Source organism: Pseudophryne corroboree, chromosome 4 (assembly GCF_028390025.1).
Source record: "Pseudophryne corroboree isolate aPseCor3 chromosome 4, aPseCor3.hap2, whole genome shotgun sequence".
Lineage (NCBI taxonomy): Eukaryota > Metazoa > Chordata > Amphibia > Anura > Myobatrachidae > Pseudophryne > Pseudophryne corroboree.
The window spans coordinates 179,292,594-179,319,274 of NC_086447.1; the positions used below are offsets into that span (position 1 = coordinate 179,292,594).

At 48.0% G+C, this 26,681-nt stretch overlaps 1 protein-coding gene across 1 annotated transcript; it reads right to left on the reverse strand.

The window, feature by feature from the left end:
- Positions 1-1,052: 1,052 nt before the first annotated feature.
- MRPL44 (mitochondrial ribosomal protein L44) lies at positions 1,053-22,451 on the reverse strand. Its single transcript, XM_063915595.1, has 5 exons — positions 22,229-22,451; positions 21,774-22,072; positions 17,986-18,454; positions 17,727-17,905; positions 1,053-1,581 (listed from the first exon to the last, which is right to left on the reverse strand). Exons 1-5 carry the CDS (start codon positions 22,250-22,252, stop codon positions 1,413-1,415), a joined length of 1,140 nt encoding a protein of 379 aa, XP_063771665.1. The 5' UTR covers positions 22,253-22,451; the 3' UTR covers positions 1,053-1,412.
- Positions 22,452-26,681: the final 4,230 nt, after the last annotated feature.

The window sequence follows — 26,681 nt, forward strand, 5'->3', positions numbered from 1 at the left end:
GACCCCAGTTACCCGTTGAGATTGCTCCATAACGTGGGTCCTTACCAGACCAACTTAGATAGCTACCTGGATTAGATTTCCGGGTCACTAGACCCGGGTTAACCCGGCAATAACCCATGTTTTTGCAGTGGTGTGAAAGGGGTATAAGTAATGCCCTCTGGGCTGCTGATCTTTAATTCCGTCTAAACCAGGCCTGGCCAACCTGTGGCTCTCCAGATGTAGTGAAACTACACATCCCAGCATGCCCTGCCACAGTTTTAGCATTCCCTAATAGCAAAACTGTGGCAAGGCATAATGGGACTTGTAGTTTTACAACAGCTGGAGAGCCACAGGTTGGCCAGGCCTGGAACCATAGTACTTTCTATTTAGAAATGGAACACATTTCTTAGAACTGCCCTCTGATCACACCTTTTTTATTAACTTTAAATAGAAAGTACATATTATTAACCAGTCTATTCATTTGTGAGATATACACAAGTTTTATTTATGTATTTATTTTGCATGAATTTGCACTGTGCAGGCTCATAGAATGGGCATAGTACATAGTACAGGTAGTGCATTCCTATGCATTTCCATCGCCTCATACACTTACAACCGAAGAGGCAGAACTGGGCTGCAATGGCGTGTTCTCACGTTGGCAAATTTCGATACAAGCATGTTACACATATGGACCGCGTTTAAATACCTCTGGCTTAGAGTAAACCATTTGGGCAACATCAATTTTTTCCTATGCATGAAGGTAGCTATACACTATGCAATTATCTTCCCAATCAGCTGATCCGGCACAGCATACGGCTGTGACTGTGCAGCAACTATCGCTCAGTCGGGCATGAGAAACTTTCAGAATGCTCTACAGATGCGACAATTGCTCCTCAGATCTGACAATGGATAGACTCACCATCAGATAAATTACCTGACAGTGTGTGGCAATGTCAGATAATTGGTCGGTCTGTCTGTTTGATGGGGAGTTTGAACTCACAGTGTTACATCATTAGTACATCATTAGTTACATCCACTACAGAGTCAGAAGTTATGAAAATGTTGCACTAAAGTTTTGTGAATGGAAATGTTTATTCCTAGTAATGTCTGCATCATGGGTGTAGTCCTACAAACAGTATACAAGGATAGGAAAATATACAACAACAAAAAAAGACATTAATTGTATTTAATCTTTCCATTCTATGTTTTGAAAAGAATAAGACTGACAATCAAAAAACAATGGTCTACAATTAGTGGGACAGATATGAAATAGCTAAGGTTTTGATGCCACATCAGGAAAAAAAACCACTGGATCAATAAGAACCAGACAGTGAATCTTATGAGTTCTCAAACAGCTGCCACGTCCCAGCTCTGACACACAGTTCATAAAGTGAGTCCCTATTCAGCACTAAGTGCGTGGCGTGTGCTCAGAGCTACTGATTTATGGCCTTTTTATTGGTAGTCTCCTGTCTGCTCGCACAATAATCCCATGGACGCCTGCTTTCTGCAAATCCGAACATCTTTCGCAGGGCCACTCGGGCAGCTTCCTCTTCTGCAGCTATGATGGTCTCTCCAGGGCCTTCAGCAATCAGAGTCTTATCACTAATTTAAAAATAAAAAAATAAAAGCAAGTAATTAAGACACAAACTAAAGCAACACAATGCACGTGTTATCTACAGACTGCAATTACCATATTTGAAACATTTGAGATTATAGAAAGTATAACAACATCGCAATTGCATTTATCTACATTAACGGAATACTAATCTATGTCAATGTCTATACACAAGTTATATAATGTAGGATTTGCAGAGCTGGGAATTGTGATTTTTCCCAAATCCTTAAGGTACTGCTTGAGTTTCATCAGGCTGGATGACACTGCTGGTGAGCAGAAATTGTAATATTATCCCATGATGGGACTGAGGTCTTAGTTTGTGCTTGTAAGTAAAGTAACAAATCAAGTAACTGGGAAAAAATAAGATTTTAAACCTACCGGTAAATCTTCATCTCCTAGTCCGTAGAGGATGCTGGGGACTCCGTAAGGACCATGGGGTATAGACGGGCTCCGCAGGAGACATGGGCACTCTAAGACTTTAGATGGGTGTGAACTGGCTCCTCCCTCTATGCCCCTCCTCGAGACCTCAGTTATAGAATTGTGCCCAGAGGAGACGGACAGTACGAGGAAAGGATTTTTGTTAATCTTAGAATGTAAGCTCTCACGAGTAGGGCCCTCTTCCCTCATGTGCTTATCCTTTTCTTAATTTAATAATCCTCAACTGCCCAAATCACGCAGTTTTTTGGCACCCTGGAACTTATCTCTGTCATTTACTGGTGTAGTTATGCTTAGTTACCCTGTACTTGTCCTAAATTGTCTTCAACTGTAAGTCACTGTTTTCCTGTTTTGATTATGTGCATTTGTACTCTGTAATTGGGCGCTGCGGAACCCTTGTGGCGCCATATAAATAAAGGATAATAATAATAATAATAATAATAATAATAATCTAAGGGCGAGATGCACACCAGCCCACACCATACACACCGTACAACATGGTATATACTAAACCAGTTAACAGCATGAACAAAACAGCATCAGCCAGAGACTGATCTCAACTGTAACATAACCCTTACGTAAGCAACAACTATATACAAGCCTTGCAGAAATAGTCTGCACTGGGACAGGCGCCCAGCATCCTCTACGGACTAGGAGAAAAAGATTTACCGGTAGGTTTAAAATCTTATTTTCTCATACGTCCTAGAGGATGCTGGGGACTCCGTAAGGACCATGGGGATTATACCAAAGCTGCAGACCGGGCGGGAGAGTGCGGATGACTCTGCAGCACCGATTGAGCAAACATGAGGTCCTCCTTAGCCAGGGTATCAAACTTGTAGCATTTTGCAAAAGTGTTTGAACCCGACCAAGTAGCTGCTCGGCAAAGCTGTATTGCCGAGACGCCTCGGGCAGCCGCCAAAGAAGAGCCCACCTTCCTAGTGGAATGGGCCTTTACCGAATTTGGTAACGGCAATCCCGCCGTAGAATGAGCCTGCTGAATCGTGTTACAGATCCAGCGAGCAATAGTCTGCTTAGAAGCAGGAACGTCAACCTTGTTGGCTGCATAAAGGACAAACAGTGCCTCTGTTTTCCTAACCCGAGCCGTCCTGGCTACATACATTTTTAAGGCCCTGACTACATCCAGGGACTTGGAATCCTCCCAGTCCCCCGTAGCCACAGGTACCACAATAGGTTGATTCACATGAAACGACGAAACCACCTTAGGCAGAAATTGAGGACGAGTTCTTAACTCTGCTCGATCCACATGTAAAATCAGATAAGGGCTCTTGTGAGACAAAGCCGCCAATTCGGACACCCGCCTCGCAGATGTCAAGGCCAATAACATGACCACCTTCCAAGTGAGAAATTTTAATTCAACTGTTTGAAGAGGTTCAAACCAGTGTGATTTAAGGAACTGTAACACCACGTTAAGGTCCCACGGTGCCACTGGGCGCACAAAAGGAGGTTGGATGTGCAGCACACTCTTTACAAAAGTCTGAACTTCTGGGAGAGAAGCCAATTCCTTCTGAAAGAATATAGATAAGGCCGAAATCTGCACCTTAATGGAGCCTAACTTTAGGCCCGTATCCACTCCTGTCTGCAGAAAATGGAGAAAACGACCCAGCTGAAAATCTTCCGTAGGAGCATTCTTGGCTTCACACCAAGACACATATTTCCTCCAGATACGGTCATAATGCTTCGCCGTTACCTCCTTCCTAGCTTTGATTAGAGTAGGGATGACTTCCCCCAGAATACCCTTCCTGGCTAGGATTTGGTGTTCAACCGTCATACGTAACCACGGTAAGTCTTGGAACACACAGGGCCCCTGTTGTAACAGGTCCTCCCTGAGAGGAAGAGGTCACGGATCTTCTGTGATCATTTCCTGAAGATCTGAATACCAGGCCCTTCGAGGCCAATCTGGAACAATGAGTATCGTCTACACTCTTGTTCGTCTTATGATTCTCAGTATTTTTGAGATAAGCGGAAGTAGAGGGAACACATAGACCGACTGAAACAGCCACGGTGTCACCAGGGCATCCACCGCCACTGCCTGAGGGTCCCTTGACCTGGAACAATACGTCCGAAGCTTTCTGTTGAGGCGTGACGCCATCATGTCTATTTGAGGAAGTCCCCAACGACTTGTTACTTCTGCAAAGACCTCTTGATGAAGTCGCCACTCCCCTGGATGGAGATCGTGTCTGCTGAGTAAGTCTGCTTCCCAGTTGTCTACTCCCGGAATGATGACCGCTGACAGAGCGCTTACATGATTTTCCGCCCAGCGGAGAATCCTGGTGGCTTCTGTCATTGCCGCTCTGCTCCTTGTCCCGCCCTGGCGGTTTACATGCGCCACAGCTCTGACGTTGTCTGATTGGATCAGAAAGGGTAGGTTGCGAAGAAGACTCTCAGCCTGTTGCAGGCCGTTGTATATGGCTCTTAAATCCAGCACATTGATGTGTAGACAAGCCTCCTGGCTTGACCATATTCCCTGAAAATTTCTGCCTTGTGTGACTGCTCCCCATCCTCGGAGGCTCGCGTCCGTGGTCACAAGAACCCAATCTTGAATGCCGAACCTGCGACCCTCTAGAAGGTGAGCACTCTGGAGCCACCACAGGAGAGAGACCCTGGCCCTGGGGGACAGGCTTATCCTCCGATGCATCTGTAGATGGGACCCTGACCACTTGTCCAGAAGGTCCCACTGAAAAGTTCTTACATGGAACCTGCCGAACGGAATGGCCTTAGGCCGCCACCATCTTTCCCAATACTCGAGTGCATTGATGAACTGACACTCTTTTTGGTTTCAGCAGGTCCTTGACCATGCTCTGGAGTTCCTGGACTTTTTCCAATGGGAGAAAAACCCTCTTTTTTTCCGTCTCCAGAACCATGCCCAAAAATGACAGTCAAGTTGTCGGAACCAACTGCGACTTTGGTAGATTTAGAATCCAGCCGTGTTGTTGTAGTACTCTCAGGGAGAGAGACACGCTTTTTAGTAACGGATCTCTTGATCTTGCCTTTATCAGGAGATCGTCCAAGTATGGGATAATTGTGACCCCCTGCTTGCGCAGGAGCACCATCATTTCCGCCATTACCTTCACCATCATTTCCGCCATTACCTTGGTGGAAATTCTCGGGGCCGTGGAAAGCCCAAACGGCAACGTCTGAAACTGGTAATGACAATCCTGTACAGCGAATCTCAGGTACGCCTGATGAGGAGGATATATGGGGACATGAAGGTATGCATCATTTATGTCTAGTGACACCATAAAATCCCCCCCTTCCAGGCTGGAGATCACTTCCCGGAGAGATTCCATCTTGAATTTGAACCTTTTCAAATATAGGTTTAGGGATTTTAGATTCAGAATTGGTCTGACCGAGCCATCCGGCTTCGGGACCACAAATAGGGTTGAATAAAACCCTTTCCCCTGTTGCCCTAGGGGAACCTTGATAATCACCTGCTGTTGACACAGCTTTTGTATGGCAGCTGAAACTATTTCCCTCTCTCGGGGAGAAGCTGGCAAGGCCGATTTGAAAAATCGGTGTGGAGGCACATCTTCGAACTCCAGTTTGTAGCCTTGGGATACAATTTCGACCACCAAAGGGTCCAAATCCGACTGAACCCAGACCTGGCTGAAGAGACGAAGACGTGCCCCAACCGATGCGGACTCCCGCAGCGTAGACCCAGCGTCATGCGGTGGATTTTGTAGAGGCCGGGGAGGATTTTTGTTCCTGGGAACTAGCTGTAGCTGGTGTTCTTTTCCCTCTACCTTTTCCTCTGGCGAGGAAGGAAGAGCCCCGACCCTTTCTGAACTTATGCGACCGAAAGGACTGCATCTGGTATTGAGGTGTTTTCTTTTGTTGTGGGGGAACATAAGGTAAGAAAGAAGACTTACCCGCGGTAGCTGTGGAGACCAGGTCCACGAGGCCCTCCCCAAATAAAACTTCACCTTTGTAAGGCAAAGCCTCCATATGTCTCTTTGAATCAGCATCCCCTGTCCATTGACGGGTCCACAGGGACCTTCTAGCAGAAACTGCCATGGCATTGGCTCTTGAACCCAACAGCCCAATATCTCTCGCGGCCTCTCTCATATATAACGCTGCGTCCTTAATGTGACCCAAGGTCAACAAAATACTATCTTTATCTAAGATGTCAATGTCAGATGACAAGTTATCTGCCCACGCTGCAATTGCGCTACCCACCCATGCCGACGCTACTGCAGGTCTGAGCAGGGCTCCCGTAGTCACATAAATTGATTTTAAGGTAGTTTCCTGTCTGCGATCTGCCGGATCCTTTAGGGCCGCCGTGTCCGGGGACGGTAGCGCAACCTTTTTGGACAAGCGCGTCAAGGCCTTGTCCACCGTGGGCGAGGATTCCCACCGTACCCTGTCCTTTGAGGGGAAAGGATACGCCATAATAATTCTCTTGGGAACCTGCAGTCTCTTGCCTGGAGTTTCCCAAGCCTTTTCAAATAAAGCGTTCAGCTCATGAGATGGGGGAAACGTTACCTCAGGTTTCTTTTCCTTAAACATGCGCACCCTCGTGTCAGGGACAGAGGGGTCCTCTGTGATATGCCAAACATCTTTTATTGCAGTAATCATATATTGAATACTCTTGGCCACTCTTGGGTGCAACCTCGCATCATCATAGTCGACACTGGATTCAAAATCCGTGTCGGTATCAGTGTCTGCTATCTAGAAGAAGGGACGTTTATGGGACCCTGAAGGGTCTTGTGACACAGCCAAAGCCATGGATTGACTCCCTGCATTGTCCTTGGACTCTGCTTTGTCCAATCTCTTATATAATAGAGTCACATTAGCATTTAAAACATTCCACATGTCCAACCAATCAGGCGTCGGCTGTGCCGACGGAGACACCACCATCTGCTCTGCATCCTCCCTAGACGAGCCTTCCGCTTCAGACATGTCGACACACACGTACTGACACCTCCACACACACTGGGATATCTGAATATGGGGACAGACCCACAATAAGGCCCTTTGGAGAGACAGAGAGAGAGTATGCCAGCACACACCCAGCACCACTGGACACTGAAACAAAGTACCAGCCTGTAAAGCGCTATATCTACACAATTTAGCACCAAATAAATGTGCCCCCCCCCTCGTTTTTGCCCCCTGTTACTTGTTCAGCAGGGGAGAGTCAGGGAGCAGCTTCTCTGCAGCTTGCTGTGGAGAAAATGGCGCTGGTTAGTGCTGGAGGATCAAGCTCCGCCCCCTCGACAGCAGGCTTTGGTCCCGCTCTTTTTCTTTAAACTGGCAGGGGATTTATTATATACTGCCTCGGCAGTATCTATATAACTGTGCCAGACTTATTTGAGGTGAAAATTGCTGCCCAGGGCGCCCCCCCTTCGCCCTGCACCCTTGCTGTGCCTGTGTGTGTTGTGGGAGCAATGGCGTGCAGCGCGACTGCTGCGCGGTACCTCATGAAGATCTGAAGTCTTCTGCCGCCTTTGAAGTCTTCTTGCTTCTTACACTTACCCGGCTTCTATCTTCCGGCTCTGTGAGGAGGACGGCGGCGCGGCTCTGGGACGAACAGCAAGGACGACACCTGTGTTCCGACCATCTGGAGCTAATGGTGTCCAGTAGCCTAAGAAGCAGAGCCCATCAGTCCAGGAAAGTGGGTCTGCTTCTCTCCCCTCAGTCCCACGAAGCAGGGAGCCTGGTGCCAGCAGTGCTCCCTGAAAATAAAAAACCTAACAAAAGTATTTTCAGAGAAACTCAGTAGAGCTCCCCTGTAGTGCACCCAGTCTCCTCTGGTCACAGGATCTAACTGAGGTCTGGAGGAGGGGCATAGAGGGAGGAGCCAGTTCACACCCATCTAAAGTCTTAGAGTGCCCATGTCTCCTGCGGAGCCAGTCTATACCCCATGGTCCTTACGGAGTCCCCAGCATCCTCTAGGACGTAAGAGAAACCATGATGCACTGCAGGTGGGGTAGATGTAACGGGATCCCATCGGCATCCCGGCAATCAAAATACAGGTACCGGCAATACAAGCAGAGTCAGTATTCTGGCGTCTGTATTTCGATTGCCGGGATCCGACTGGGCAGGTTTAGGCACCACCGGGGATGGTTAGGAATAAGCTGCAGTGGGGAAGGCGGGAGGGTTAGGTTTGAGCTGCAGTTAGCGAAGGATAGGGTTACGGAAAGGGGAGGGTAAGGATACTTCGTATAACTCTACCAATCGTAATGATGCGGTTGGTATTCTGAACGCTGGCATTTCAGCCCCAACCCGATGTAACATGCACAGAGAGAGTTAGATTTGGGTGGGGTGTGTTCAAACTGAAAACTAAATTGCAGTGTAAAAATAAAGCTGTCTTACATTTGTGGGCTACATGCAAAAGTATTTACTCTGCACAGAAAAAATACGACCCACCAAAATTACATCTATCTGCATATGTTACATCTGCCCCATATGTAGTGAAACATGGTTTTGTCCAGTTGCTTGCTATTTTGCTTTAGTTACATACGTGCATTAGGCCCTGCGTTATGTCCTTTGGGTCCTGCTGGAATATAAAACTTGTCCTAAGATCTCGCTATATCTTGCTCCATCCATTTCTGAAAAGCCTTCCAGTCCCCGACTTGCTACAACAATACTTCCTGTATAAAAACTAGCATTGGTTGCGTATCTCTAGATCCTTCCTGTGTTCTGACAACTTGAAGATGAGACCCAAAAACCCCACCACCAAATCTTACAAAGCAGTCAGCGCTAACTACCAGCCTGAATAAAAGATGTGGAAACAGCACTTGTAATAAAACATTTAAATGACTCTGTAATCAATGAGATAGGACATGAAGTAAAAATAAGAATTTACTTACCGATAATTCTATTTCTCATAGTCCGTAGTGGATGCTGGGACTTCCGTAAGGACCATGGGGAATAGCGGCTCCGCAGGAGACTGGGCACAAAAGTAAAAGCTTTAGACTAGCTGGTGTGCACTGGCTCCTCCCCCTATGACCCTCCTCCAAGCCTCAGTTAGGATACTGTGCCCGGACGAGCGTACATAATAAGGAAGGATTTTGAATCCCGGGTAAGACTCATACCAGCCACACCAATCACACTGTACAACCTGTGATCTGAACCCAGTTAACAGTATGATAAACGTAGGAGCCTCTGAAAAGATGGCTCACAACAATAAACAACCCGATTTTTTTGAAACAATAACTATATACAAGTATTGCAGACAATCCGCACTTGGGATGGGCGCCCAGCATCCACTACGGACTATGAGAAATAGAATTATCGGTTAAGTAAATTCTTATTTTCTCTGACGTCCTAGTGGATGCTGGGACTTCCGTAAGGACCATGGGGATTATACCAAAGCTCCCAAACGGGCGGGAGAGTGCGGATGACTCTGCAGCACCGAATGAGAGAACTCCAGGTCCTCCTCAGCCAGGGTATCGAATTTGTAAAATTTTGCAAACGTGTTTGCCCCTGACCAAGTAGCTGCTCGGCAAAGTTGTAAAGCCGAGACCCCTCGGGCAGCCGCCCAAGATGAGCCCACTTTCCTTGTGGAATGGGCTTTAACAGATTTTGGCTGTGGCAGTCCTGCCACAGAATGTGCAAGCTGAATTGTACTACAAATCCAACGAGCAATCGTCTGCTTAGAAGCAGGAGCACCCAGCTTGTTGGGTGCATACAGGATAAACAGCGAGTCAGATTTTCTGACTCCAGCCGTCGTGGAAACATATTTTCAGGGCCCTGACTACGTCCAACAACTTGGAGTCCTCCAAGTCCCTAGTATCCGCAGGCACCACAATAGGTTGGTTCATGTGAAACGCTGAAACCACCTTAGGGAGAAATTGAGGACGAGTCCTCAATTCTGCCCTGTCTGAATGAAAAATTAGGTAAGGGCTTTTATATGACAAAGCCGCCAATTCTGAGACACGCCTGGCTGACGCCAGAGCTAACAGCATGACCACCTTCCATGTGAGATATTTTAATTCCACAGTGGTGAGTGGTTCAAACCAATGTGATTTTAGGAACCCTAAAACTACATTGAGATCCCAAGGTGCCACTGGTGGCACAAAAGGAGGCTGTATATGCAGTACCCCCTTGACAAACGTCTGAACTTCAGGCAATGAAGCCAGTTCTTTCTGGAAGAAGATCGACAGGGCCGAAATTTGAACCTTAATGGATCCTAATTGTAGGCCCACAGACAGTCCTGCTTGCAGGAAATGCAGGAAACGACCCAGTTGAAATTCCTCTGTGGGGGCCTTCTTAGCCTCACACCAGGCAACATATTTTCGCCAAATGCGGTGATAATGTTTCGCGGTTACATCCTTCCTGGCTTTGATCAGGGTAGGGATGACTTCATCTGGAATGCCTTTTTCCATCAGGATCCGGCGTTCAACCGCCATGCCGTCAAACGCAGCCGCGGTAAGTCTTGGAACAGACAAGGTCCCTGCTGGAGCAGGTCCTTTCTTAGAGGTAGAGGCCACGGGTCCTCCGTGAGCATCTCTTGCAGTTCCGGGTACCAAGTTCTTCTTGGCCAATCCGGAGTCACGAGTATAGTCTTTACTCCTCTCCTTCTTATGATTCTCAGTACTTTTGGAATGAGAGGCAGAGGAGGGAACACATACACCGACTGGTACACCCACGGTGTTACCAGAGCGTCCACCGCTATTGCCTGAGGGTCCCTTGACCTGGCGCAATATCTGTCCAGTTTTTTGTTGAGACGGGACGCCATCATGTCCACCTTTGTTTTTTCCCAACGGTTTACAATCACTTGAAAGACTTCTGGGTGAAGTCCCCACTCCCCCGGGTGGAGGTCGTGTCTGCTGAGGAAGTCTGCTTCCCAGTTGTCCACTCCCGGAATGAACACTGCTGACAGTGCCACCACATGATTTTCCGCCCAGCGAAGAATCCTTGCAGCTTCTGCCATTGCCCTCCTGCTTCTTGTGCCGCCCTGTCTGTTGACGTGGGCGACTGCCGTGATGTTGTCCGATTGGATCAATACCGACTGACCCTGAAGCAGAGGCCTTGCTTGACTTCGGGCATTGTAAATGGCCCTTAGTTCCAGGATATTTATGTGAAGAGACGTTTCCATGCTTGACCACAAGCCCTGGAAATTTCTTCCCTGTGTGACTGCTCCCCAGCCTCTCAGACTGGCATCCGTGGTCACCAGCATCCAATCCTGAATGCCGAATCTGCGGCCCTCTAGAAGATGAGCACTCTGTAACCACCACAGGAGAGACACCCTTGTCCTTGGAGATAGGGTTATCCGCTGATGCATCTGAAGATGCGATCCGGACCATTTGTCCAGCAGATCCCACTGAAAAGTTCTTGCATGGAATCTTCCGAATGGAATCGCTTCGTAAGAAGCCACCATTTTTCCCAGGACTCTCGTGCATTGATGCACTGACACTTGGCCTGGTTTTAGGAGTTTCCTGACTAGCTCGGATAACTCCCTGGCCTTCTCCTCCGGGAGAAACACCTTTTTCTGGACTGTGTCCAGAATCATCCCCAGGAACAGTAGACGTGTTGTTGGAATCAGCTGTGATTTTGGGATATTTAGGATCCACCCGTGCTGACGTAGCACTACCTGAGATAGTGCTACTCCGACCTCTAACTGTTCCCTGGACCTTGCCCTTATCAGGAGATCGTCCAAGTAAGGGATAATTAAGACGCCTTTTCTTCGAAGAAGAATCATCATTTCGGCCATTACCTTGGTAAAGACCCGTGGTGCCGTGGACAATCCAAACAGCAGCGTCTGAAACTGATAATGACAGTTTTGTACCACAAACCTGAGGTACCCTTGGTGAGAAGGGTAGATTGGGACATGGAGATAAGCATCTTTGATGTCTAGAGATACCATATAGTCCCCTTCTTCCAGGTTCGCTATCACTGCTCTGAGTGACTCCATCTTGAATTTGAACCTTTTTATGTAAGTGTTCAATGATTTCAGATTTAAAATTGGTCTCACCGAGCCGTCCGGCTTCGGTACCACAAACAGCGTGGAATAATACCCCTTTCCCTGTTGTAGGAGGGGTACCTTGATTATCACCTGCTGGGAATACAGCTTGTGAATAGCTTCCACTACCGCCTCCCTGTCGGAGGGAGACGTTGGTAGAGCAGACTTCAGGAACCGGCGAGGGGGAGACGTCTCGAATTCCAATTTGTACCCCTGTGATACTACCTGCAGGATCCAGGGGTCCACTTGCGAGTGAGCCCACTGCGCGCTGAAATTCTTGAGACGGCCCCCCACCGTGCCTGAGTCCGCTTGTAGAGCCCCAGCGTCATGCTGAAGACTTGGCAGAAGCGGGGGAGGGCTTCTGCTCCTGGGAAGAGGCTGCCTGGTGCAGTCTTTTTCCCCTTCCTCTGCCCCGGGGCAGAAATGAGTGGCCTTTTGCCCGCTTGCCCTTATGGGAACGAAAGGACTGAGTTTGAAAAGACGGTGTCTTTTTCTGCTGAGAGGTGACCTGGGGTAAAAAGGTGGATTTTCCAGCCGTTGCTGTGGCCACCAGGTCCGATAGACCGACCCCAAATAACTCCTCCCCTTTATACGGCAATACTTCCATATGTCGTTTGGAATCCGCATCACCTGACCACTGTCGCGTCCATAACGCTCTTCTGGCAGAAATGGACATCGCACTCACTCTAGATGCCAGGGTGCAAATATCCCTCTGTGCATCTCGCATATATAGTAATGCATCCTTTAAATGCTCTATAGTTAATAATATACTGTCCCTATCCAGGGTATCAATATTTTCAGTCAGGGAATCCGACCAAGCCACTCCAGCACTGCACATCCAGGCTGAGGCGATTGCTGGTCGCAGTATAACACCAGTATGTGTGTATATACCTTTTAGGATATTTTCCAGCCTTCTATCAGCTGGTTCCTTAAGGGTGGCCGTATCGGGAGACGGTAACGCCACTTGTTTTGATAAGCGTGTGAGTGCCTTATCTACCCTAGGAGGTGTTTCCCAACGTGCCCTAACCTCTGGCGGGAAAGGGTATAGTGCCAATAATTTATTAGAAATCAGCAGTTTTTTATCGGGGGAAAACCACGCTTTATCACACACCTCATTTAATTCATCTGATTCAGGAAAAACTACTGGTAGTTTTTTCACACCCCACATAATACCCTTTTTTGTGGTACTTGTAGTGTCAGAAATATTCAATGCCTCCTTCATTGCCGTGATCATGTAACGTGTGGCCCTACTGGACATTACGTTTGTCTCCTCACCGTCGACACTGGATTCAGTATCCGTGTCTGGGTCTGTGTCGACCATCTGAGGTAACGGGCGTTTTAGCGCCCCCGACGGTGTCTGAGACGCCTGAACAGGCACTAATTGATTTGCCGGCTGTCTCATGTCGTCAACAGTTTTTTGCAAAGTGCTGACACTGTCATGTAATTCTTTAAATACGACCATCCAGTCAGGTGTCGACTCCCTAGGGGGTGACATCACTAACACAGGCAATTGCTATGCTTCCACATCATTTTCCTCCTCATACATGTCGACACAATCGTACCGACACCCAGCACACACACAGGGAATGCTCTGAAAGAGGACAGGACCCCACGAGCCCTTTGGGGAGACAGAGGGAGAGTTTGCCAGCACACACCAGAGCGCTATATATATACAGGGATAACCTTATGTAAGTGTTACTCCCTTTATAGCTGCTGTTTTATATTAGCTGCCAATAGTGCCCCCCCCTCTCTTGTTTTACCCTGATTCTTGTAGCAGGACTGCAGGGGAGAGTCAGGGAGCCGTCCTTCCAGCGGAGCTGTGAAAGAAAATGGCGCTTGTGTGCTGAGGAGAAAGGCTCCGCCCCCTTCACGGCGGCCTTTTCTCCCGCTTTTTTCAGGAAAACTGGCAGGGGTTAAATGCATCCATATAGCCCAGGAGCTATATGTGATGCATTTCTTTAGCCATATAAGGTTTTTATAGTGTTCTATTGCGTCTCAGGGCGCTCCCCCCCAGCGCCCTGCACCCTCAGTGACCGGAGTGTGAAGTGTGCTGAGAGCAATGGCGCACAGCTGCGGTGCTGTGCGCTACCTTATTGAAGACAGGACGTCTTCTGCCGCCGATTTTCCGGACCTCTTCTGTCTTCTGGCTCTGTAAGGGGGCCGGCGGCGCGGCTCCGGGACCCATCCAGGCTGAACCTGTGATCGTCCCTCTGGAGCTAATGTCCAGTAGCCAAGAAGCCCAATCCACTCTGCACGCAGGTGAGTTCGCTTCTTCTCCCCTTAGTCCCACGATGCAGTGAGCCTGTTGCCAGCAGGACTCACTGAAAATAAAAAACCTATTTAAACTTTTACTTCTAAGCAGCTCAGGAGAGCCACCTAGCATGCACCCTTCTCGTTCGGGCACAAAAATCTAACTGAGGCTTGGAGGAGGGTCATAGGGGGAGGAGCCAGTGCACACCAGCTAGTCTAAAGCTTTTACTTTTGTGCCCAGTCTCCTGCGGAGCCGCTATTCCCCATGGTCCTTACGGAAGTCCCAGCATCCACTAGGACGTCAGAGAAATAATAATTTATTAAAACCAACTATTAGGCACATACATCTATAACCGCCTACAGTAAGTGGGGAGAGAGTCACAAGCAATAAATGTATTTAAGTGTTAGGAGCAGCAAATGCTGTGCAATGAGGAACTATAGTGCCAAATAAGCAATAATAAATGCTGATAAGATATATAAAAATGCGCTATATTTCACTGCAATCACTTATATATATATATATATATATATATATATATATATATATATAGCAGGGTGCTGATCATTGAGGGCACATTTTTATTTTGAAGGGCACATTTTTGATGTGACGCTTTGCGCACAAAGCATAGCGCAAATGTTTATAGTTTTTGTACATACATTTTCCCCTTCGTATATCATATACCCATACATACATATATAGGACACCAATGTAACACCCAACATCTGTACTGGGCAACATACTGTATATGTCCAGTCTTCTTGAAAGATCGGCTGTAGCATATACATAAGTAGATAATTATAAATGTCTCCTCCAGTGCTGAAGTGGTTATAATCCGTATGTGTTATAAAACAGGGAAGTTAAGCAGAGGGTTCAAATATATAGGTAAAAAAAAAAAAAAAAAAAAGTGTTCTACTAGGGAAATACTGTAAGCAGCACATGCTCACTGCTTACCCTGTTCTTTCCCTCTTTATCAGGGTGCTGTGCTTTGCAGGCAACCACAAAAGTGATGTCATTTACAGTCCCTCATCTGCCATCCAGTTCGCTAAGGATAGAAATTGTGCTCCAATTTCAGAGATGGGCAAGGAATAGACAATAACATTGTAATATGCACTCTGACTGTTGCATTCTGTATACAAGGGGTTGATTTATGGTCCTGCAGGGTGCACTGAAAAAGGGCAGGGTGCTTTTTCACATTTAAAAAATGGGCAGGGTGCAGTACCCTGCTGAAACAGCCTAGAAGGAACACTGTGTGTGTGTGTGTATATATATATATATATATATATATATATATATATATAATCTGAATTTATTATTGCTTTATGACACAGGTTCTCAAACTCGGTCCTCAGGACCCCACACAGTGCATGTTTTGCAGGTCTCCTCACAAAATCACAAGTGAAATAATTAGCTCCACCTGCGGACCTTTTAAAATGTGTCAGTGAGTAATTAATACACCTGTGCACTTGCTGGGTTACCTGCAAAACATGCACTGTGTTGGGTCCTGAGGACCAAGTTTGAGAACCACTGCACTAGAGGAATAAGGTCTATAACTGATAATTCGTTGTCCTAGGTTTGTTGCAATAACCACTGAGCCCCTAAGGCCAGAATCCGTGCCACCGCTACATTGACTGCCGTAGATATATAACACTTTGATCCTTCACTCCCCTGTCTAAATTACTCTATCACCAGTCCCCGGTTCTTTCTATACTCAGCAACATGTTCCCAGGAACCACAGATCACTATTGGAGGCAACATTCCCAGGCAGGTTCTCCCTTTTGCACACACGGTGAGAATATCTCAAATTGAACAAATATGGTTAGAAAGCAAATATATAAAATCATGTCACCCCTAGAGGGGCCCACCGCATGGCTAAACCAATCCAACAGACGCTTAATAAGGATCACTGCCAGATTGCTGCCTACTGGAAGTACCCAGCAACTAGGGCCTGACCAATACTTGTGTGCTATACCGATGTTTTCGCAATTGAGCAATTATCGGTGGTCTGTGAATGTGTGCAAATTGAATTACGATTACAGTCTTAGTGAGGATTCATTCTCAAGTGATTGACAGGGAGCAGTTGTTTTGTGGGAGGTAACAGGGAGTGGTGGCAATAACCCGGGCGCCAGGACCATTTTCGGGAGGTGTAACAGCAGCCTACTACGATCTTGTATTCAGGAAACATGTCTCTGGCGTCCAGTTGTAGCGGCCATTCTGAGTCACCCTAGACTCACTCAGGGAGTCAATGTTTCCCGGATCTGCGTTGATACTGCGAATGTGTACGCAGTTGTGAGCAGCTGTGAGGGCTCCGATGGGTGTATCTATACAAATCCCGGGGGTTATTTACGCACATCCTCTGAATCAAAAGTCACATCTGTGGCAGCATTAGCGAAAAGCTACGAGTCAGGCCCATAGTATATTACCTGCTTCCTTAGAGATCCCCTCACATGCTTTGGTAAAATGCATGGTCTTCCTATTACTGCACTAATTTACCAGTCACATAAAATAAAGAACTAAGCCAAAACCATCAGCCCGATTCTTCTCTTTTGGACCAGACTGTACTACTACTTCTCATCCAGCCCCCAACAGATATGCCTCAGCTCCAGTGTTCCTGGCATATTCCTGCTCCCAGTCACATAATGATCCCTACATTGCCCTCCCATGGTTTCTCTCCCCTGACCAATCCGGATGACTCTATGATGCAGCTTGCACAGTCCCGTATACTTGCCTAAAACCATAGTCATGCAAAATGTAACTACTTGGGCATGTTGAATTGTTGATAATATATACAATTTAATTAAAATGATGGTGTATAATTGCTGGTTTTATATAGCTAGAGTGGATGTGTTTTTGTGTGAATATTTAGGTGCATATATTGATAAATATTTTAGGCCAAGATCCAGTCACTTCCACCATCAGTTCCAAGTTGATCTTCAGAGCCCTCTATGGGGGTCATTCCGAGTTGATCGCTCGCTGACGATTTTCGCAACGCAACGATCAGGTAAAAAAACTGCAAAACTGTGCATGTGTATGCGCCGCAATGTGCACGCACGTCGTATGGGTACAAAGAGCATCATTGCTGTGCAATGGTTCTAGCGAGGAATCCGTTCGCACAGCCGATCACAAGAAGATTGACAGGAAGAGGGCGTTTATGGGTGTCAACTGACCGTTTTCTGGGAGTGTTAGGGAAAATGCAGGCGTGTCCAGGCGTTTGCAGGGCGGGTGTCTGATGTCAATTCCGGGACCCTCCGTCGCTGGATTCATCGCACAGAATAAGTAACTACAGGGTTAGTCTTGTTTTGCACAAAATGTTATTGTACCGCTCGGCTGCACATGCGTTCGCACACTTGCAAAGCGAAAATACACTCCCCCGTGGCTGGCGACAATGCGTTTGACCGGCTGCTAAAAGTAGCTAGCGAGCGATCAACTCGGAATGAGGGCCTATATTGTTATTCATCACATTTTATGTGGAATAAACTAAATACTTTAAACGGTTCATCTGACAGTGCTGACTAGGTCATACTAACCAGTAGAGGCCCACAAAGTATACAGGTAGCACAGTGCTGGCTCCGGATTGTTTTGTGAGCCTGGACTCAGGTAGGGGTATGTTCCTCTGGGCCAGCTGTTCAACCAGCAAAGACATAGGGTCTATAATGGACCAGTGATCAAACAAGTCCTTCCCAATCATTTGAGGAATTAGGAAGTCCTACAGGACAAGAGAAAGTCTGTTATAGGATATTCAGAACTCAAAGTTGTACGAAATGTTGTAAACACAATGCAACTTACCTGGAGAAATAACCCTGTTTTATCAGGACCAGTGCTTTGCAGGAGAGCTCCGATAACGGCATAGAGCGTTCTCTGTAGGGTTGTGGGAGACAATGGACACTCTGAGCTCAGTGTTAGATCTTCAATCCCTATATTTTGAGCAACATGACACAAAACCTGCTGGCTAGTGAGGGAGTCAACCACAGCTTCCACGCCAGCAGGTGGCAGATTTGGAAAGTTCTTCTTCAACGTATTGGTTAGGTATGACACAGTGAAGGCCGAACCATCTTCTTCGAGCTTGTGGTTATCCTGCAGGTTCAAAGCAGCAATTTCTTTGTCCAACCCCAGCTCTCGGCGACGGTTCTCCTCTTCGGTCACATAGGAATCGTTCACAAAAGCAGTTTTTAAAACATCAATTGAGAAAGCCTCATTTAGACGCCTGGAGAAAGCCACGATCTCTGCATGGTAATCAAAATTTGGCTGCTGGGACCTGTAGATTTAGAAAAGACATTCAAGTATAGGCTTAAAGCAATAAGAATTCTTGCTCTTCTTATAGTTAAATACTCATTAAAGGTGCAATGGTACTCATACCTAACTTCATATATTTGTTCTGTGTTTCATAGCTAATGAAACAAGTAAACTATTTTTTAGTTCATAAAACGAAGGCCTAATTCAGGTCGCATTGCAAACGCGATGTGACCACAGTTTCTGAGAAGCACCCGCTGTGCGCATGCTCCGTCCTGCGCACATAATTAATGCGGTTGGCCCACATTAACTGCGAACGCCTCTGCCTATTGCCTTTGTTGCTGCTTCCAATTATGTGGGCTCTACACCTCACTGTTGCCTGACTACTGAACGGACACTACTAAAGAAGTGATATCCTCGGGACATCTTTCATATACTGGGATATACGCATTAAACAGTAAGTCTTGGACTGGGTGATAGAAAGATGCACACAGAGGCAGTGGGGGGTACAGTTAGATGCACCGAGAGGCAGTAGATGGTACAGTTAAATACACGAGAGGCAGTAGGGGGGTATGCGGTTGTTAGATCGACAGTCAATAGGTCTTCCACTATTGGATCGACATTGACACAAGGTGATATGACAAAGGTCAACAAAGGAAAATTTTTCATACTTTACGATCCACATAGACTATGACTGAGAATAGTAACGAAGCATGGTGAGAGAAGAGAGCCATGATAGGGGACATGGTGCACTAATTGGGGTTCCTGCTGATTGTCCAAAGTAAACGACATTGAAATCAGTCAAAAAAACTCATGCTGGCCTTTTTCAAGTCGACCTTCAATCCATGTTGACCTTTTTCCTGTGTCGACCTAGACACGGTCGACCCTATGAGCCACACCCAGTAGTACAAGTAAGATGCACAGAGAGGCAGTGGGGGCTACAGATGGACGCACAGAGAGGCAGTGGGGGCTACAGGTGGACGCACAGTGAGGCAGTGGGGGCTACAGGTGGACGCACAGTGAGGCAGTGGGGGCTACAGGTGGACGCACAGTGAGGCAGTGGGGGCTACAGGTGGACGCACAGTGAGGCAGTGGGGGCTACAGGTGGACGCACAGTGAGGCAGTGGGGGCTACAGGTGGACGCACAGTGAGGCAGTGGGGGCTACAGGTGGACGCACAGCGAGGCAGTGGGGGCTACAGGTGGACGCACAGCGAGGCAGTGGGGGCTACAGGTGGACGCACAGCGAGGCAGTGGGGGCTACAGGTGGACGCACAGCGAGGCAGTGGGGGCTACAGGTGGACGCACAGCGAGGCAGTGGGGGCTACAGGTGGACGCACAGCGAGGCAGTGGGGGCTACAGGTGGACGCACAGCGAGGCAGTGGGGGCTACAGGTGGACGCACAGCGAGACAGTGGGGGCTACAGGTGGACGCACAGTGAGGCAGTGGGGGCTACAGGTGGACGCACAGTGAGGCAGTGGGGGCTACAGGTGGACGCACAGTGAGGCAGTGGGGGCTACAGGTGGACGCACAGTGAGGCAGTGGGGGCTACAGGTGGACGCACAGTGAGGCAGTGGGGGCTACAGGTGGACGCACAGCGAGGCAGTGGGGGCTACAGGTGGACGCACAGCGAGGCAGTGGGGGCTACAGGTGGACGCACAGCGAGGCAGTGGGGGCTACAGGTGGACGCACAGCGAGGCAGTGGGGGCTACAGGTGGACGCACAGCGAGGCAGTGGGGGCTACAGGTGGACGCACAGCGAGGCAGTGGGGGCTACAGGTGGACGCACAGCGAGGCAGTGGGGGCTACAGGTGGACGCACAGTGAGGCAGTGGGGGCTACAGGTGGACGCACAGTGAGGCAGTGGGGGCTACAGGTGGACGCACAGTGAGGCAGTGGGGGCTACAGGTGGACGCACAGTGAGGCAGTGGGGGCTACAGGTGGACGCACAGTGAGGCAGTGGGGGCTACAGGTGGACGCACAGCGAGGCAGTGGGGGCTACAGGTGGACGCACAGCGAGGCAGTGGGGGCTACAGGTGGACGCACAGCGAGGCAGTGGGGGCTACAGGTGGACGCACAGCGAGGCAGTGGGGGCTACAGGTGGACGCACAGTGAGGCAGTGGGGGCTACAGGTGGACGCACAGTGAGGCAGTGGGGGCTACAGGTGGACGCACAGTGAGGCAGTGGGGGCTACAGGTGGACGCACAGTGAGGCAGTGGGGGCTACAGGTGGACGCACAGTGAGGCAGTGGGGGCTACAGGTGGACGCACAGTGAGGCAGTGGGGGCTACAGGTGGACGCACAGTGAGGCAGTGGGGGCTACAGGTGGACGCACAGTGAGGCAGTGGGGGCTACAGGTGGACGCACAGTGAGGCAGTGGGGGCTACAGGTGGACGCACAGTGAGGCAGTGGGGGCTACAGGTGGACGCACAGTGAGGCAGTGGGGGCTACAGGTGGACGCACAGTGAGGCAGTGGGGGCTACAGGTGGACGCACAGAGAGGCAGTGGGGGCTACAGGTGGACGCACAGAGAGGCAGTGGGGGCTACAGGTGGACGCACAGTGAGGCAGTGGGGGCTACAGGTGGACGCACAGTGAGGCAGTGGGGGCTACAGGTGGACGCACAGAGAGGCAGCGGGGGTACAGGTGGACGCACAGTGAGGCAGTGGGGGCTACAGGTGGACGCACAGTGAGGCAGTGGGGGCTACAGGTGGACGCACAGTGAGGCAGTGGGGGCTACAGGTGGACGCACAGAGAGGCAGCGGGGGTACAGGTAGACACACAGAGACAGAAGTGGGGTTTGTTTTTAACATGCGGTAGGGGAAAAACATAGGGAATGGAGTATATGGTGGGAAAGGGTGAGATGGGGGTTTTCAGTCCTATAATACCCCTTTCAGACCACCAGCTTTGAACACGGGTTATTGCACATGAGCACGGATAACCAGTGTTCATATGTGGTCTGAAAGGTGCCAGGGGAAATATCCCAGGTCGTGTTCAACCCGGTTTGCTGTGTGGTGTGAACGGGAGCAGTCGATGCGACCCACTTCCCGTTCACTGTGCGTGGAAGGGCAGTCTGAAAGGAGTTTCATTTGTCAGTGGAGCTCGGATCCCTAGATACACATCTATCTCTCTCTCTCTCTATATATATATAAATAATATCTATCAATCTATTTAGCAGACGATGGTTCTATGACCTTGGGACATAATTGGGACTATTCCAATACATGGGTGAGATGGGGCAAGTGTATGAGAGCGGATCCCGGGAGTACAGGCTATGTGCCTTGCAGAGGTGGGAGGAGAGGAAGGGGGTGTGGGGGTGAGGGCATATGGCAGGGAGGTCGGGGCCCTCACCTTGGCACAGGAACCGGGGGAGGCTCCAGCAACCGCTTCCTCGCCAGAAGCCTCAGGTAAGGGCGCAGCCATCGCTTCTTCCCCCGCACCGGGGTATAGCACAGCCCCGTTACCGCCAGGGAGCGGAGACCTGAGAGCAGCGAAGACATGGCAATGTGACGGCTGGGGGACTGGTGCGCTGACTGCACAGCTTCCCCCGGAAACGAGAGCCCGTGACAGCACAGAATAATAGTTCCGTGTAGGAAATCTCCCCGATCCGCCTGCCCTGCTCTCCCCGGCCTGAGGTGAGGTGTACATTCCTGCAAGAGGAAATTCCAGTGCACAAATATCAGTAAAAAGCAAGATGTTTCAACGAAAAGACTCCATGATCCCCTAAGCCAGACACTAACCTATGGCTAGGCGCCCCCCAGATGCTAGCAATGGAGTGACGTGCTATCTATAGCAATATATGTTACCTGAGCATCTGGTCGGGATGACATTACCTGGACCGCAACATTAGTTTGAGTGCTCAGTGATGGAGGTCTTCCTACTAAGGAAAGGCTAGTAGTGGAAACTGTACCAATGATGAACCATGCAGTTACTTGTGTATCACTGAATGCTGTAAATCAGAGGTTCTCAAACTCGGTCCTCGGGGGCCCACACAGTGCATGTTTTGCAGGTCTCACAGAATCGCAAGTGAAATAATTAGCTCCACCTGTGGACCTTTTAAAATGTGTCAGTGACTAATTAATACACCTGTACACCTGCTGGGTTACCTGCAAAACATGCACTGTGTGGACTCCCGAGGACCGAGTTTGAGAACCTCTGCTGTAAATTGTATTTAAATCCCAATTATATACACCTTGTTCCCAGAGTTACACCTCAGTGCCAACCATTGGTAGGTAATAATGCTGTGTGCCAGCTTTTCTGTTTGCAAAAGAGGTTTGTCCTTATGATTAACCATCGGAGAAATGTACTACATAATTACATATGAGCAGAGACGTTATCCACTGGTCCAGTCCTGATTGCAGTATACCTAGAGATTGTAAGTTTGCGTGCAGGGCCTTCCGTTCCTACCTCTATGTCTGTCTGTTATTACCCAGTTTTGTGCGGTCACTGTTGTTTTCAGTTGTAAAGCACAACAGAATATTTTACGCTATATAAGAAACAGTTAATAAGTAATAAAATATCCTCTCCCAAGTTTGGCCATCCTTGTCATCACTAAAAGTGCCCATACACTAGATGACATGAAAATGATTTCTCGTTAACAAAGTCCCTTGAACTCCCTCGGCAGCTCCCTGGCAGTCCTAGGCAAACGCTATACTGTAGTACTATACACATAAGATATATCTTAAGATCTGGGAGTGGCTACATCCACGAGCATACAGTCGTTGACATTAGCTTCAGATCTTCCCTGCAGCAGGGAAGATCAGAAGCTTCGACCAACGGGACCGCGCATCGTGATCGTTCACGGACGCTGAACGATCTGCACTATTACGAACGATTTGCAATTCCGACCTGTCAGAAACGGCCAAATTGTTTATAATACCTTCTAGTATATGGGCACCTTTAGAGTTGATCGAGCAAAAAGAAAGATAATCAGGTATACAATAATAGGATTTTAATACCTACCGGTAAATCCTTTTCTCTTAGTCTGTAGAGGATGCTGGGGATGCTTCAAGAACCATGGGGTATAGACGGGATCCGCAGGAGACATGGCACACTTTAAGACTTTGAATGGGTGTGAACTGACTCCTCCCTCTATGCCCCTCCTCCAGACTCCAGTTTAAGTAACTATGCCCAGGAAGACGGACATTTCGAGGAAAGAATTTATTGATAAACCACGGTGAGCATTTTACCAGCTCACACCTCCAGTATGCCGCAGAACGTGGCATTCAATAGAAAACCAGCCGACGGCATGAAGAATATGCAGCAATACGCTGACATAAAGCGTAACAAAACCTGTGTGTAAACACAACCAATGACAGCATAACGCATGCCATGGCATGAATATCGTCAGCAACAGGCTGACATAAACGCAACACACCATGTGTGTAAACATACCCAATAACTGCAGATACAGCACGCACTGGGATGGGCGCCCAGCATGCTCTACGGACTAAGAGAAAAGGATTTGGTAGTGATGAGCGGATTCGGTTTTACTCGGTTTTACTCGGTTCTCAAAACCGAATCTTATTGGCTATCCAAAACACGTGACATCAGTGAGCCAATAAGATTCGGTTTTGAGAACCGAGTAAAACCGAGTAAAACCGAATCCGCTCATCACTATTTACCGGTAGGTATTAAAATCCTATTTTCTCATACGTCCTAGAGGATGCTGGGGATGATTCTAGAACCATGGGGTTTATACCAAAGCTCTAGAACGGGCGGGAGAGTGCGGATGACTCTGCAGCACCGATTGACCAAACAAGAGGTCCTCCTCAGCCAGGGCATCAAACTTGTAAAACTTCGCAAAGGTGTTTGATCCCGTCCAAGTAGCAGCTCGGCAAAGCTGTAATGCCGAGACCCCTCGGGCAGCTGCCCAAGATGAGCCCACCTTTCTGGTAGAATGGGCCTTCACCGATTTCGGTAACGGCAATCCTGACATAGAATGAGCCTGCTGAATCGTATTACAGATCCAGCGTGCAATAGTCTGCTTGGAAGCAGGAGCCCCAAACTTGTTGGGAGCCCATAGGATAAACAGAGCCTCTGTTTTCCTAATTTGAGCCGTTCTGGCGACATAGATTTTCTTTTTTTTTTTTTTTTACATTAAATTTTTATTGAAAAGTTTACACGCAGAAATGGGGAACAGAAAAAAGAGATAAGGGAAACACAGGTGAAGTCCGGAATGGTTACAATATGCAAACACACACAACGCACAGTCGGAGGAATATACAATTGGCTACATTAGGCGTACAGATACAAGAAAAGGAGAAAGCACTGAGAGAAGACATGGAGAGAAAATATCTGGTATCACAGCATTCTCGTAGAAGTCAATCTAGGAAGGGCCAAGCACAGACATATCAATTGGAGAGCTGTAAACGGTTAGCCTACCTTCTCTACTCCTATAATCGGACCATCCTAACCATTTCAAGTGGATAGAGTTAGCCGAGGAGGAATATTTAGCCTCTGCTGTTTCAAAAATGAAATGTTTGTGAATCTTATTTTGGATGAACGCTAAGGTGGGAACATTCTCAGATTTCCACAATTGTGCTATAGCAGCTTTAGCGGCTATCAAGATATGCCCCAAAACGTAGTGATCACCTGCGGAGAGGCGATCTACGTATAAGTGAAATAGCGCTAGAGCTGGGTCCATGGGGATGCTGAGCCCTAACACCATGCTAGCCATATTTAAAACTTCTCTCCAAAGTGGTTGTATACGAGGGCATGCCCAGAAGATATGAAAGATATCCCCCGTGGAGCCGCATTTCCTCCAACATGATTTAGATTGTGAAGGCCAGATTCTGTGCTGTCTTTCAGGGGTGAAGTAGGCCCTCTGTATAAGCTTGTAGAACATTTGGGAGTGGTTAACACATTTGGTGACTTTAAAACAAGATCTAAATATACTGTCCCAATCTGCATCAGTAAAGGATCTATTCAAGTCTCTTTCCCATAGAGTCTGAGCTTTTAATTCTGTCTGTGAGCCGTTTGTCAATTGAAATTGATACCACCACGTAATCCCATATTTATGCGAGGGAGTCTCCAATCGGCTTATAATATAAGCCGGAAGAGAAGGTTTGTGGAGATGTGAGGGAGTAAATGAGTGTAACCAACTTCTCACCTGCAAGTATTTGAAAAAATCCTGAGTCCGAATCTCAAATTTCTCTTGCAATTGAGAGAAGGACATCAAGACGTCTCCTACAAATAAATCGCCCACAGTGGAGATCCCCGTCCGAATCCACTCCTCTAGGGAAACATTAGGAATCAACGACATAAGAGCAGTTAACGACAGACAGGGGGCGGGTAAATTAAGCTCTTCCGAAGAGAGTACTAATTTATGCCATGAGTCTAGGGTCGTTTTAATAGACTTGCAGGATCCGGCCCTACTCCGAGCAGCAGACAGTGGTAACCAAAACAAATCAGGGAGAGAAACAGCGTCCAAGCATGAAGCTTCCAGGATAAACCAAGGTTTCAGACTCGAGGTGTCAAACCAGTCTCTAGACTGACTTATCAGACATGCAGCATGGTACTTTTCTATATCTGGTAAAGCTACCCCACCAGACAGTTTAGGCAGAACAAGAGTTTTTTTTTAGCAATTTTCGGTCTAGAGCCTCCCCACACATATCTGATCAGGACCTGGTTAAATTTATTATAGAAGAGTTTGGGAAGGGGCCTTGGTATGGCGCGAAACAGGTACATTAATTTCGGCAACAGGACCATCTTGGCAGCAGCAATCCTACCCAACCAAGACACTTCCTGTAGCATCCATTCCCCAGTCAGCTCCGTAAACGCTTTTAATAACGGGGCATAATTACACTCAATCAAGTTATCTTCTCTGGTTAAATTAATCCCTAGATATCTCAAGGAGCAGGACTTCCAGGCATATTTGTACAAATCCTTCAGCCTAGAGACCACAGTCGGAGGTATATGGAGTGGGAGGGCTTCAGTTTTATTTGTATTTAACTTATAAAAAGAAACATCTGAATAGCTTTGAAGAACGTCATGCAAAACTGGCAAGGAAGCCTCAGGGTCAGATAGACATAGCAGAATAACGTCCGCAAACAAGCTAATTTTGTGGGAAATGCCCCCCTATAACAGGGCCACTAATCGCGTCCCGGGATCTAATGCAAGCAGCCAAAGGTTCTATCGCCAAAGCAAAAATAAGAGGGGATAGCGGGCAGCCCTGACGCGTGCCATTAGAGATATTGAAGGGTGAGGAAAGGCATCCGTTAACAAAGACCCGCGCACTGGGTGAGGAATAGAGACCCA

What these genes read in the sequence shown, in the direction of transcription:
- MRPL44 (XM_063915595.1), bottom strand. Translation starts at nt 22,252, where the DNA reads ATGTCATCCCGACCAGATGCTCAG. An exon ending in CATCCCGACCAGATGCTCAG is followed by an intron (nt 22,073 to 22,228) that starts GTAACATATATT and finishes TTCCTCTTGCAG; the next exon opens with GAATGTACACCTCACCTCAG. An exon ending in AAACAGGGTTATTTCTCCAG is followed by an intron (nt 17,906 to 17,985) that starts GTAAGTTGCATT and finishes CTTGTCCTGTAG; the next exon opens with GACTTCCTAATTCCTCAAAT.